The following is a 15,220-nucleotide window of genomic DNA, read 5'->3' as shown; positions in this document are numbered from 1 at the left end:
GCATTAGGAGTTGGAACTCAACAAGTAAACTAATGCTGTGCAGTGACATACAGCCTGAACTACTTCAGGTTTTATGTAGTGAATTATGAGAAAAAAGAGAGCATTACTATATAGTGCTGTAGTTTTGTCACGATTTAAATAGCACAGCAATAAGGTGGATGGAAGGCTGCTAGACACAACATGTACACATCATGCATTTTAGACAGTTTTCTTTACTGCATGGTTCCTGTGGGAAAGGAATTTGCAGGTGGCTTTGTGCTGTTTCGTGTGTCCCTGAATTAGAGAGAATGAGGAAACAAGCGGTAGAAACAAAAACTTGAGCAAGGTCGAGATAAAGTAACTTGGCTACAGTGTTAAAGATGAGCTTGGCAGTGGCCAATTGCTGGCTGGCTCGAGGCGTGTGTCTGAGGGTCTCTAACCAATTGTATGACAGATTTGGGCGTGTGGACAGCACATGGGGCTACGGGGAAAGTATATGTAAAGTATATAAGAGGGCCTAGCGACCCCCTCCGGGGGGCCGGGATCCCAGAGTTGATGGGGACCGAGCCGTTCCTTAATCCGAGATTACAGGCTCGGCTCAACGATGCCATCCTGCGGCAGTCCGCGTCTCTGGCCCTCCAGGCTATGCTGAAGTTACCTGAAGCGGGAAAAGTCGAGCCATCGTTTACTAGCATTAGGCAACAAGTTAGCGAGCCTTATACGCAATTCACTGATATTGACAACCGCGAGGCGAAGGAGGCCCTTGTGGCAGCGGAAAATGCAAACACAGAATGTAAGAAAATACTCCAAGCCCTGCCTGTTAATACTACATTAGCACAAACGACAGAGGCGTGTGATTGAGTTGGGTCCATAGAACATCACGCTGTCGCTTTGGCCGTAGCCTTTGCTGTGGCGCTTCAAACGGGAGGCAGGCGGTGTTTCCGCTGCCAAGCCACGGGACATTTTGCTGCTGAATACCCACAGTGAGGAGCGGGGAGGGGGGACACGTGGTAACCCTGCTCCTCCCGCCGCTTGCTCATGGTGCGGCAAGGGCTGGCACTGGGCCAACCGCTGCCGCTCGAAGTATAACGCAGAGGGTCAGCCTTCACAGCTGTGGTGGTGAAACGGGAAGGTGAGTGCGGGGCGTGTGGCGACTCCAGTGCCCCGGCCCTCCGTCGTGGGCAGTCACCACCCTGGGGGATGGTGACTGCAGGCCGCAGCCGTCACCGCCCGCTGCTCCAGTGGTTCCACCGACTGCGTCACGGTGGACTCCCCCACCGCCCAAACATGAGGAAGTGCCGGGTTGGATGTCTCCACAGTAATGGACTGCATGCACCCTTTGGGACGCTTGGGTCTGTAAAATACCTCTTAGTGTAAAGGGACCACGGGTCTTTTTGTACTGCCTGGAGTAATTGATGAAGATTTTGAAGGGATAATACAAGCAATGGCATGGACTCCCTCTCCTCCAGTGCTCATACCAAAGGGAACTAGAATTGCTCAGCTGATTCTTGTCTGAGCAGTAGTCTGCAGGAGTTGGTTCAAGAACAACTCCAACAAGGACATACATCCAACAGACAGCCCATGGCATTCACCAGTGTTTGTCATCGAGAAGAAGGGCGGGAAATGGAGATTGCTGCATGATTTGCAATGAATCAATGCAGTGACTGAGGACATTGCAGCCAGAAAATAAAACAAAACAAAACAAACAAACAAAAAAACAAAACAAAAAAAAAAAAAAAACAAAAAAAAAAAGAAAGAAAAGTGTGAGAGAAAAAAGAAAAAGAGAAAAAAAAAAAAAAAAAAATAGTCGCCGTGTCCAGGCTCACTTCCATGTTGCTTTCATAGTGCTAGGCATCCCAAAGGAAATAAAACCCAACAATGTCCCTGCCTATGGTAGTCACTCCCTTCAAACGTTTTTTCGAATTTGGGGTAACTGACACATCACAGGAATTCCTCGTTCCCCCACGGATCAAGCCATTGTTGAGCACACACATTGCACCTTGAAAGCATTGCTAAATAAACAAAAAGGGGGAGACACCCAGGAAACACCACAGAACAGGTTGGGAAAGGCACTTTACTTAATGAATCACCTATCATTTCCCTTTCTTCACAAAGAGGTACTGTCCATAATAAAACATTACAAAAATATGAATTCCACACTGTCACAGGTGCCACAATCAGAGCAGGCCTTAGTAAATGGTAAAAAATTTAAATACAGGTCTTTGGGAGGGACCCCAGCCTCTATTAACTTGGGGTCGAGGGTACACTTGTGTCTCCACAGGTCATGGACCAAGATGGGTACCAGCAAGGGGAGTAAGGTCATGGTTGGCCTCCTCCTCAAAATCACCACTGCCATTGGTTATTGCCAGCCCTGGGTCTCCATCCAACCATGCCACAACATCTGGGTCACCCTTGCCAACATGACAGGACAAGAAGTGATGTGCCTGTCCCTGGCTAGTGCTAATGACCCATTTACAACATGTCTGGTGGGGAACCCAGCAGATAACAAAGACTGGACTGTCTACTTGCCACAGGCGCCCTTAGAGCCACAGGAATTAGATATCCTGGGATGTGTAACAGCAACCGCATGTGTAAGGTTCAATTTCTCGGGCAAAAACTAAATCATGAAACAAATGGTCAACGCCACACTTGCTCCTTATTGCAATGCATCTCTTTGGTGTAATTATACAAAACTATAATAGCATCATTCCTTGCGCCAGGAGCCACTCTGCTTGGCTGTGGGATTGACTGTGGAGTGGACACCCCTAGATGCACCCAGAGCTTTTTCCTCGGAGGGGTCTCCACTCTCAGCCGCTCACCGTGAGAGTAGACAAGGACCTCCTGAAGCTGCGGACAAATTATTTTAAGTGATATTTTTCTGTGGTATGAATGAGAAGTGCAAGAGGCCTCATTACGTGATTGTGTGATTGTGCTGTGTGAGTGAGATGCAGCGTCGCTGCGAAGCAACATCCCTAGCGCTTAGTGGTTGTTGACTGATGTAGATTCTAGTAGGCACGCTACTTTACAATTGTAATTCTGCTTGTGATTTTCACCCTGTTGCTTATTGTACCTTGCTTATTGCAATGTCTGCTGTGCTTGATAGAAAAATCTATAGAAAGCATTTGGTTGGTTGAAAATAAAAGAGGGGGAATTGTGGGAAAGGAATTTTCAGGTGTCTTTGTGCTGTTTCACATGTCCCTGAATTAGAGATAATGAGGAAACAAGCGGTAGAAACAAAAACTTGAGCAAGGTCAAGATAAAGTAACTTGGCTACAGTGTTAAAGATGAGCTTGGCAGTGGCCAATTGCTGGCTGGCTTGAGGCGTGTGTCTGAGAGTCTCTAACCAATTGTATGACAGATTTGGGCGTGTGGACAGCACATGGGGCTACAGGCAAAGTATATGTAGTAGTGAAAAATGGCAATAAATGTCTCCTGTTCAAGAGCCATCAGGAGTCCGTGTCTTTCATCCCTTCAGGTGCCCTCCTGAGCGGTGGTCCATTGACTTCACTCAGCGTAGGATTAAATATTTAATTGTTACTGGAAGTAGTATTGCATTATGGAGGGAGTGTTCTGCATAATGGAGAATATGGAGACATGAATAGACATAAGTAAAAATCAGCTCTTGGACAACACAGGAAATTAAAAAGGAAAACCAAAGGGAGCAGCTAGCAAGACTGAAAAAAAATCAAACATTAAGAGCCTAAGAAGAAACGTAGTAAGTAGTCAGTTCTGAGGAAGAACCAAGGAAGAATGGTGACCCTGCTTGAGCAGGGGGTTTGGACTAGATGATCTCTGGAGGTCCCTTCCAACCTCAACCATTCTGTGATTCTGTGAAGAACTATTTAATAAACTGGACAGAAGAGGGATATCTGCATCTTACAACTAGAGTTAAATACTTTAGTTTTAATTAGAAATAGGGAAAATGCCAAAGGGAAAACCTTACATAATTATAAAATGACGTGTTTTTAAAAGCATGTAAAGAAATGGATAAGCAGCTCTCTGAACCTGTTCATTTCTATTAATCTCTGAAGATGAAGCAATTTTCAATAGCTGGAAGAGAGCTGATGTGGCTGTCTTTCAAAGGCAAATAGGACATGGAATTGTAGTGGTGTTAGCTTTTATACACTAATGGCTAAGTACCCACGATGTTGCTTGCTCACTTCCCCAAGTGGGATGGGGAAGAGAAGTGGAAGAGCAAAAGCAAGAAAATGTGTGGGTTGAGATAAAGCCAGTCTAATAGGTGAAGCAAGGCAGCATATGCAAGCAAACAAAATAATGAATTAATTTACTACTTCCCATCAGCAGGCTGATGTTTATCCCATTCCTGGGAAGCAGGGCCTCAGCACACATCATGGTTACTTGGGCAGATGAATACCGTAACCATAACCGTCTCATCTTCCTCCTCCTTTTCCCAACCTTTTATCGCTGAGTAGGACATTATATGGTATTGAATATCTCTGGTCAGTTTTATGTCAGCTGTCCCAGCTGTGGTCCTTCCCAGCTTCTTGTGCACCCACATTCTACTCACTGAGGGTGGGGAAAACACCTTGACACAGTGCAGGCAATGCTCAGCAATAGCTACAACACTGTCCTGTTACCATACTCTTAGTCACAAATCTAAAACACGGTAATCATATGGGCTGCTGTGAAGAAAATTAGTTACATCCCAGATATTTTTTATTCTTCAGAGATGTCTGTATGGCTAGCAATACAAGTATTTTTGCAGATATATGGCCCTTAATCTTTAAAGCAGTTAATCATAAGAAGTTGGATATAATTGGTAGTGATGCAAACCATGTGAGAAAATTAAATTGAGAAGCATTTAAAAATAAAATGTCCAAGTATGTGATTGTAACCATTTACTAGTTCTAATGGCTTCTGGTACATTAATGTTACTGCAAAAGTTGGAAAACGCTTGTGCTTACTTCATATATGGGAAGTGACCCAAATACTGCACCACATACTCTGTTTCCTGACTCAAAAATTTCCAAAGGTTGCCTGTGGATCTGATCAAGGGAAACCAAAGTCAGTGCATTACTAGCTCAAGACAAAAGGTAATAAAGAAATGCTGTTGCATATTACTTTTGTTATTGAACAGCATAGTAACATTCATGTTATCTGAAGAAAGGAATGCAATTACTATGTAGATAGATTGTGTTTTATGCACAAGTTTTGAACATTTCTAAATTAGAAAGAGATCTTTCTGCTATAGAAAAGGCACAACTAGCAAGATTCCAGCTTCCCCTGGGACAACAAATAAAGACAGTTAATAGCAAAATGTTTTTTTATCACCTAAACTAAAGCTAGTTTTAAATACTTATGTAGTTACATCACCTATTAACATCTTGGCTAAGTTCAATACAGGAATCATTTTCAGGTTACTTGTCAGGTTTGTTGGATGTATGTTATTAGAGGACAATGGAAATCTAGCCAAAGGGTAATTAATACAGTAAGAACTCTCTCCCAAATGATAGCTTCATCACAGGCCTGTTACTCTGGCTATCTTTGTTGGGCTGTGCAAATCCCAAACACCTCAGCAAACTGTTAGGAAAAATGCAGATGAACAAAAGGGCATTACTGCTGTAAACTGTAGGAAGCTCTGAATTACTGAAAATACATCAAGTTCATCCACGCTCACCTGAATCCTGATACTTATGTAGGTATTATACTTAAAGACAGGGCAGGAAATATAACTGTTCTTACACAATATAGCAGTGATTTCACCCTAGTAGAACAACTTATGGTCCTCCAATGAGGAAAAAAAGTATACCTAAACCTTGAAATAGTTGAAAACATGAGTTTAATTCAAAATGGTACAATGTACAGAGATTTTCTACTTACATTTTTTTTCTAGTATGAAATAAAAACTGAAGTCCACTGTTTTGTTCATCTCTAAGGCTAATAAAAGGAAATCATACCTTTTTTCTCATCAAAATCCCAATCACAAGGGTACTCCAGTGCTAATGTTTTTGAACATGAAACTACTGACTTGTCCCACCATGTTTTCAACCACTGACTCTGCTACATTAAAATTCATGTTTTATACCCAACATCAACCTTTTTTTTTTTTTTTTTTTTCTCCCCACTAACACTGTTCTCTCTTATTATACATTGTTGTCTAGAGCTGTTGAACAACAATGTATGCTCCTACAGCACAACCAGCTCCAGTAGTTTCCCTGTGATTTAAACACGGGCCACTTCAGAGACTGTGCAGCATCCATGACTGGTATAACTGTTACTTAAGGGAGCTTGTCAACTTGTTGCTTCCTTCAGGTGAAATGACAGAATGTCTCAAAACTGTATGCTTGGCTACCTTTACCTAGCAGCAAGTAATCCACTAGCTCAAACTAGTCAATCATCCATATGAGATGAGAACTGATCCTTGGTGTCCCAGGAAACAAGAGAAAGGAGGTGTGTGGTGGTTTTACCATGCTGGGCAGCTAAACCCCACAACCGCTCTCTCACTCCCCCTCCTTTAGATGAGGAGGGGGAGAAGTAAAGCAAAGAACAACTCACGGGTTGAGATAAGGATAATTTAATTAAAGGGAAATAATTATAATAATTAAATAAAGACTACCATGAACTAAACAATTTAACTAAGGGGAAGTAAAAGGGAAAGGGGAAAAAGGGAGGAAAACAAACAAACAAAATAAATGAAAGCTATATGGAAGTGCAGAGGAAAGAAATTACTCTCTACTTCCCACAAATGAGCGATGATTGACCACGTCCTTGAAGGAAGGCCTCAACGCACGCAGCCGGTGTTCGAGAGGAGGACCAACGTCTTCTCAACGAGAGCCCACTCCTCCCCTCTTCTTCCTGTTTCCACCTTTTATTGCTGAGTGTGACACCACATGGTATGGAATATCCCTTTGATTGGTTTAGGTCAGCTGCCCTAGTGATGTTTCTCTCCTCACTTTTTGCCCACCCCCTAGGAGGGTTAGAGAAAGGCCCAATGCTGTGCCACTGCTGCTCAGCAGTAGACACAACACTGGTGTGATAACACTGCTGTTCCAGCTACAAGTACAGAGTACGGCACTGTATGGGCTGCTGCTGGGAAAGTTAACATTCCAGCCAGACCCAGTACAAGGTGGTAAGACAGGGCAATAAGCAACAGAGAAGTATCTTCCACTCACCTTGTCATCATTTCACCCAAGATACACTGAGAGAAATGGTCACATGGAATAATGTCTTTTATTGACTACTGTTTGAATCTTAGCTGACCACATTAGGATAACAGATTGTGGTACATAGGAGACACAGTACCACAGATTTTAGGAGAGGATGTTGAGTTCATACCCCTCACTAGCTGTTTAGTGGTGGGAGAGAATGGTCAGAAAGGTGTTAATGGAAGCCGTTTTTTTGTTTGTTTCTTTATTTTGCAAGTGGCCATAGAATTTGTATCTTTTCCCTTTTCTAGTACAACTCCAACAAAAGAAGTTTTAAGGGCTAAGCCAAGTAAAGATGGACCATTATTCAGTTAGAGGCATAGAAATTGTTCATAATGATATCCAAACTGACTCAGGATTCTCTTGGAATCTGATTTCATGGGAACCTTGAAAGAACAATTATACATAACCACTGTCGTTCTAGCATTTTCACACACCCTTCAGGTAGAACTGGGATATTTAGGATTTCTGTTGGAGTATGTGAGAATCCTAGATTTTATTGTTGTTGTTTTTTGTTTGTTTTTAGGCTGTTAAGCCAAGCAAGTGAATCATTGTGTTCTTTCATATAAATGGAACTTGGAAGCGTGAAACAATGAGAATGAAAACCACAGAATTTTTGATTTTTTTGATCTCTCTGTTACTGCATTTTTTGTTCTAGCTTGTCCACTGAATGAGAATATATAGGGTTATTTATGGCTGTTTTATAAATGAGAAATGCAGTTGCAATTCATAATATATTGCACAGAACTGAAACAAATCTGTCATATACATTGCATACCTTTGGAAAAGCCAAAGCTTTGAAAAACTTCAAGTCTTGAATTATGTCAACATGTTTAGGAAATTGAAGGTTATCTGGTCAATGATTTCCACCTGTGCACATAAAGCAGAAGAAGAAAGAAAAAAATCAGATGCTCCTATCTAAGTGGCAATTTTGAATTTGACATTCTTAATTGCTTCAAAATAAAATTATTTTGATGTGTAAATTATTCCATATAATCAAAATATGATTTATATTGGGAGCTTCAAAGGTGCCATAAAGTGCTTCAATCAAACTTTGTCAATCCAGACACTGGTTTGTCATCTTTAGGAGGCTAGATAAATTGATACATAAAACACTAGTTAGCAAATCTGAGTGCAGTCTGATAATGGGTTTTCATCATTTCTCTCAGTTCTTACTACAATTCCTCTATGCCACTGTAATAACAAAGAGAGTTTCCTCTGGTCATATATCTGGTTTCCAAAGTTAATCACAAGAAGGAATGATCTAAATTAAAATATCTATCAGTGCAGATTAACACAGTTTAATTTTATAATCAGAAAAAATGTCATAACACACAAGCTAAGGAATCATAAACTACAGAGAGAAGCTGATACAATTTTTCTTTATGGGTCTGTCTTCCTGCTGACATTTTTCAGTATGTCACCTGAGACACTCATTTAAACTAGCACCTATGCTATTCAGCTGGGTTTGTACCTTTTCATATATATGCACATTTAGGGAATATCTGTTATTAACATTTATAATGTGAATTATTATTAAAAATTCTAAAATATTAACTTGGTGAATTATATGACAGCTATCCAATAAGGGAACAGTATTAACACCAGGAAGATAAGTTGACTTAACCCAAGAGAAGCTCCTGTATCCTGTGAAGAGCAAAGCCTAGCACATATAAGTAACACTGACTCTTGGATAAGTATTGGCTAGCAAAAGTAGGCTACCTGTCCATTATACTATTTGGTACAATTAATCCAGAGAATTGAGCTACTCTTGAGGTGGCAGCATACAGATCATATAGAATGATAAGACTGAAACTTTCTGTTGCACAGCATGTGACTGTTTTTTTTTTTGTTTTTTTTTTTTTTTTTTTTTTTTTTAAAAGTTAAAAAGGCTTCTCATTTGCTTCCAGTCTAATTATTGTGTTTTAAATGTATGCTACCTGTTTTCCTTTACTGAAATATTTGAAGGGTCCTTAAAAAAGTAGTCGTGTTTGACACAGGCATGTCATTTATGCAAAGTTTCTTTAAGGTTAGCTGCCTTTAATTATAGTATCTTTGATTCTAGAGGTTTCAGCCTCGTTGCTGCCTGTTCAAAAGGACTATAGGGAGTAGTCCTTCAAACACAGCCAAGAACTTCTCTTCACTGATGAGTTACTATTCTGACTTCAGTGGCACTACTCACATTAGTAAGAACTATATGTAATCATAAGTGCTTCCAGGATACTGGCCTAGATGGGCTAACACTAAAGGATCTTTGAGCTTTCCCATTGTCCCAAAGTGCTTTGGTTAAAAGGCAGCCTAAAAAGTGCACATGGCACATGAAACCTTAACATTAAAGCATGCGTGATTTTCTTAAGCTGTGAAATATTTTTTTCCTAGGCTTGAATTGCCTTGTCACTAAAGACCATGTGCATGTAGCTTCTGCATTTGCTTAACCCAATGATTAATAAAACAGGGAGCTCCAGGACTAGAAATTTGACTTCCTACAGCCTTAGCTAAAGGACCAAGTATTACTGGCTTGTCTTGTAGCCAACCCACATCCCTTGAGAACTCTACCTAGAATTAAAACTGCTATTGAACATACAACATGCCTGTATCAGACTGTTATGATCTATAGTATGTGAGTATGTGAATATGTCTACAACATCCCAGCAAACTTAATAAGACCACTTTTTAAACAGAAAGGTTGTTTCTGGGATGAAGCTATTCACATTAAGCTTTTTCAATAAAGCTTTAGGGATCCCAGAAGTATATCAGCTTGTGCAATTAGAAGAGAAACAGGCTGCTAACATACATAACATACAGACTCTAAATAAGGCTAAAATCTGAAGCAATTATATAGTCATCACTATTACTCAATTCAAATCCTGACCATCACCTAATCCTAACAGCCACCTAGTTATAACATCTAAGAGATTTATTAATGATTTGTAAAACCATATTAATTTAAAAAAAAAAAAAAAAAAAAAAAAAGAGGATTATAGTGAATACCTCATAGGAATTATTTTTATTTTTATGACCTTCAGTCAAAAGATGCTTTTTAAGTATAATATTTTCAGAACTGTTCCCCAAGTCATACTTATATATAAATGTTTAAGATCTTACCTGTCCATGTCCAGCATTAGAGGATATTCAAATTTCTTTTTATTTTCCATATGCTTGCTTTCCTCTTTAATTATAATGGGAAAGCTATTAACATCACAAGGCAAAATCAATTGAGTGATGTCTGATAATTCAAACTTCCTGAGCTGTCCAAAGTAACCAAGATAGCATTCATTTGTGGCATGCCATAGTCTATAGATATAGAAGAAGTGTTCCCAAAGGACAGAAAGGAAAAATGGATCATTTTAGAAGTGGAGCAAACATGAAAAATGTTTGTATACATGATCAGGTTCTGCAGCATTGTACTAGAGTGCAGTGTGTAAGTCATTAAAAAAAAACACACGATATTAAAGATCAGTTTATCATTTAAATAACTTGAGAGAAAAAATAATCTCAGAAGGATGTTGGAAAAATCAGAAAACAATCACAGTTCATTTTTATCAGAAATTGAGGAGTAAAGGCACCAATATCCTGAACTGCTCTAACTGTAAGGTACTGCCACCACAGTAGGATCTACACAAAAATTCCTTAGCAATCTCTCCCCAACAATAAACATAAAATTAAAAAACAAAACAAAACAAACAAACAAAAACTTCAAATGTACTTACTAGCCAAGAAAGAATTATGCAGTTGTCTATAAAAAGGCTTGAGAGTGAAATGGTTTAATTTGATACATTGTAATGTTAAGGACCCGTGTTAACTTAGAAAGTACTGAAAGCTAAAATGGATTGAGAAAAGGAAGTCATATGGGACTGTTACCCATGCATTCAAGGTCACCTTGTTGATAGAAAATGACAGTCTGTAAAAGGTATGACTTCATGGGAAAAATGGAAGTGTTACATTAAAAAAATCGTTCTTGCAGGTGCAGAACAGAAAACACACCTATTAGCCTATATGCAAGTCTAGCAAGAAGAGGACCTTTGGAGACTGTTCAACTGACTGGCCATAGAATTAAGAAGTATTATATCATTTTGTACCTGACTGAACCATCAACAGATGCTGTCACTACCACGTTTTTCTCCTCTTCATGAAATAAGCCAACCACTTCAGTAGAATGTGCCCTCCAGCAGAGCTACTCCTTTATTTGCTGAGGGAAAAAAGCAACATAACCACATTTCAGGCAGTTCTGTATGCCACCATGGTTACTGGCTTACTGGGTTCATCAGTATGGCTGTCTGAAAATTAAGAGGTGAAATATTATTCCCTCCAACAAAAAGGCTGGAAATGACACATGGTAGAAACTGCTCAGGGGACAGGGATAAATAAATTCTTAACATAACCTCTTTGAACACACTAGAATAATGCTGGCAGCATTTTAGTTATGTTTTCTCTTGTTTTTCACAGCATCAAATTATTATTGAAAGCAAAAGACATGACCTTTATGTTCAGGAAACAGTTTTAGTCCCTGTAGAAGTCTGAATCCATTTTTCTCTATTTGTCTTACCCTCTTATACTGTTCAGGTTAAGAAAATATATCAGATTTTTCCTTATTCTTTTGCTATTTTGTGGATCTTCTAAGAATGACACAATGCTCCAGCACATAATACATCCCTCTGATTAAAAAAGAAAAAAAGAAAAAATCAATACATTTCATTATTGCCACACATTTGCTTGTTGCTACCATATGCTCTTGATAAATGCTGAGCAGAATGATGAAAAGATTTCAGGTCATTGTCAAGCACACAAAGTAGAAAACAATGTACTATTTATTAATATGCAAACAAATACAAATACTATTTGTGAGTAATGTATCTTTAAATATATTTGAAATGGAAAAATGTAAAGTTGTTTTTTTCCTTGAATGACAAGAGTAAAAAATAAGATTAATCTTGTCCAGACAGTTTTCTAGGGAGTTTTTTAGGGATTGAACTATATTTCAATGCTGGTAAAATGGATATTGTTTGATGATATGCATACATAATGAAAGCTTAATCTTTTACAACCTCCCAGTACACCCATGTGAAACTAGAATCAAAGAACCATTTTCCTTATGACCCATTACTGCTTAGTTTCCTGAGAAAACTCCCTGTTTCCTGATGTGGTTGCTTGTTATCTCCCTTGTTTCTACTACTAGACAGGAATCTTTTGTGTAATTCCAGCCTTCATACTGATCACATTTGGTTTCTAGGACTGTACATCTGCAAGCAAGCAAGGAGGCTGATAGAGTAGTTGACCTTCTAAAAAGGAAAATCTATAATGGGAACAAGAATTTAGTAGTAGCACTACAGAAAAAAGAGAAGGGTGCAAAAGTCATGAGAAGTATATATGCTCAGAGGCACGACCACAAAAGGACAAAGGGAGAGTATCAGATGAATAGGTAATAGGGTGGTTACTTTTCCATGAATAAAAAAAATCATTTTCAGTGCATGCTGCCTTCCTGAACTCATGTACAGATTTGAATCAATGGGGAATGGAAAATCCTCTTCATTTTCAGCACCAGCTTCAAACTCTTGCTTGGTTTTGAAACAAATCAAAAAAAAAAAATAAAACAACAACAGCAGAACCAAAAACCAAACCTTGATCCATCCAAATTCTGACAGCATAAGAGCAGCAACCCAGTTTAAATATGCTATCTTAGATAAAAAATTACATCAGTTTAATACAACAGAATTCCAAATGAGCACACCTGTCATGGTGGAAGATACAAGGCACGCAGTTACCTGGAAGAGGAAGCACTATGTACAAGGAACAACACGGCATTTACCAGATGCTTGAGGAATTGAAGCTTGGCTATTCTCATTAATTTTACACCTGAAAATGAAGATGTTTGTACCAGATATATCAGATAGGTTGTGTATTGTTCCCAGAAAAGGTTGTAGACTTTATTCAAAATCTAAAAATTTAAACATTTTATTTCCCCAAATGTAAGTAACCTAAAAGTTTTAGACATAGTTTTTCAAAATTAGTTAATCAGTTATGATGCATTAATGACAGTGAAGAGTAGGTAAAGAATGTGCCTGTAACAGGAAAAACAGAAACCCAGTGCAATGGTGTACATTTCATTCAGCCAAGTATTTTCTTGAGAATTAGTGTTTAAAAGAAAAGTGAAGTAACTTACATCAAAGTTAACCAGCTACATTAATGTTAGAAAAGTACATTGTTTCTGGCATTCAAGACAGTCATGTATGAACTATGAGTAAAATACTGTACTTACAAAACAATGATTTCCCCCTCATACATGAGGAGGTTAAAAAATAAATAAATAAATAAAAAGAAGAGATAAAGCCAGAACAGAAGTTGTTTTTACTACCTATGGTACAAAGAGATTTCAGCTTTGACCTGGGTGCACAGATCATTCTTATCTTGTGGTTCCCTGCACAGTTAAGAATACAATGCAAACTGGAATTGCTCTAAGAGAAACAAGAAAGATTCCCCTTTGCCTTTTGTGCTGCGTTATATCCTGTAGCATAATATTTGAAAAACCCTTGTGGGACCTGTAGGTTCAAAACCATCTAGACAGAAATAGGAATTGAGTCTATGTCTCCAATGGACTGACATGTACCATGGGCTTATTGAGTGAAGAGGACTATCAACAGAGGATTTTTTTTTTTTTCTGTGAAACAAAACTTTTCATTTCCGCTTTCTTCCAAGTATCTGAGAGCTAAACATTTCAAGTTGAAATGAGCATTTTCCCCAGATCAACCTTTGTACTCTTTGAACTGAAGAAAATTAAACAAGTTTTCAATTCATGCCACTTCAAAACCCCCCCTTAATTTAAAGGCCAAAAAAAAAAAAAAAAAAAAAAAAGCAATAAGTATTTTTGAATTATTGCTACTGATCTGTTTAAAGTGTTTGCTAGAACTAGGCAAAATTGATTAGTGACACTCACAGCCTTAGGGATTTTTTTTTTTTTCATCTTTCTCCTCAAATTGCCTATCTTTCTATAAATAGTCTATATGGAAGAATAGATATTTCAAAATGCTATTGCTGGTTGCTGGACTTGTCTCACACAGCTAGTGGGAAAAAGGAGCTAGAGTATTAGCTTAAGTGAAGCAGCTGTTACATGGCTCCAGTTGTGTGGGACTTGATAGCATTCACCTTTTGTCATGCTCTTAAAATCCATAACGGGGTTTAGTCTCTGTAGCCAAGTACAAGTAATAAACATTAGTCAGTATTCTGAATGGAAAAAGGGCATTTCCTCTTTCATATTTTTCTTTGGAAAGAAAAGAAAGCTTTCATATTTTTCATGTTTTAATACTTCAGGTGTGCGTGCACTCATGAATATTTGAATGTGAGAAGTATTATTCTGCTATGTTAACAGCTCACAAAAATATTAAGGTTTGTTGCAGAATTCAGTGTAGCACATGTGAATATATTGGAGAGCTCTTTTCACATCATCTATAACTGATGTATGCTAAATAACACAAGGTTAAAAAAATGGAAACACAGAGAGAGATATATTCTGATGTTTACCACAAAATTGAGCTTAGACACTACAAAATAATAATAATAATAAAATAAAAATAAAACCTACCATGCATTTGGAGCCATTTACTTACAGTGCTATAAAGATCTAGGCCCTAAGACCTATGAGGAAACACCTTTTCAGACAAACAGCTTTGCAGATAGCCTTCCATAGACCAATAGGCAAGCAAAGTAACAGAGCCCCAGCAGCCAAGTTCTGATCACTCATGCCATTTGTCATTTTACATAAACATAATAAAAAGGTAATAATTATTTAATTGCTTTACCATCCCATGCCCAAGTAGCAAGATAAAAACCATTTATTTCAATGGCTGCACAGGTCACTTCAATGGCTTAAGCCCATGTGCATCTTCAATCTGATATATTTGATATCCTGTTTCTAGGTCCCAGACTTAAAAAAAATAAAATAAAATAATTATTTGTAGTACATCCTTTAAAACTCCTCACACAATTTGTTCTTGGTGTTGTAGCCATCATGACCTAAAGAAGGTGGGGATTTACAATGAGAAATAACATCTTTATTGAATGTACAATATAGACAAACCTTT

At 38.4% G+C, this 15,220-nt stretch overlaps 1 protein-coding gene across 1 annotated transcript in view; it reads right to left on the bottom strand.

The window, feature by feature from the left end:
- Nucleotides 1-4,871: 4,871 nt before the first annotated feature.
- WDR64 (WD repeat domain 64) overlaps nt 4,872-15,220 on the bottom strand; it is a 49,686-nt gene continuing 39,337 nt past the window's right edge. Inside the window, 5 exon segments of the mRNA XM_032183774.1 lie at nt 4,872-4,977; nt 10,251-10,439; nt 11,225-11,334; nt 14,943-15,002; nt 15,005-15,063. Coding sequence (XP_032039665.1) covers nt 4,872-4,977; nt 10,251-10,439; nt 11,225-11,334; nt 14,943-15,002; nt 15,005-15,063 — 524 coding nt within the window.

The sequence above is a fragment of the Aythya fuligula genome, chromosome 3, assembly GCF_009819795.1.
Source record: "Aythya fuligula isolate bAytFul2 chromosome 3, bAytFul2.pri, whole genome shotgun sequence".
Classification (NCBI taxonomy): domain Eukaryota; kingdom Metazoa; phylum Chordata; class Aves; order Anseriformes; family Anatidae; genus Aythya; species Aythya fuligula.
Note: the sequence above shows the minus strand (reverse complement) of the source record. Positions and strands in the feature narration are given on the sequence as shown.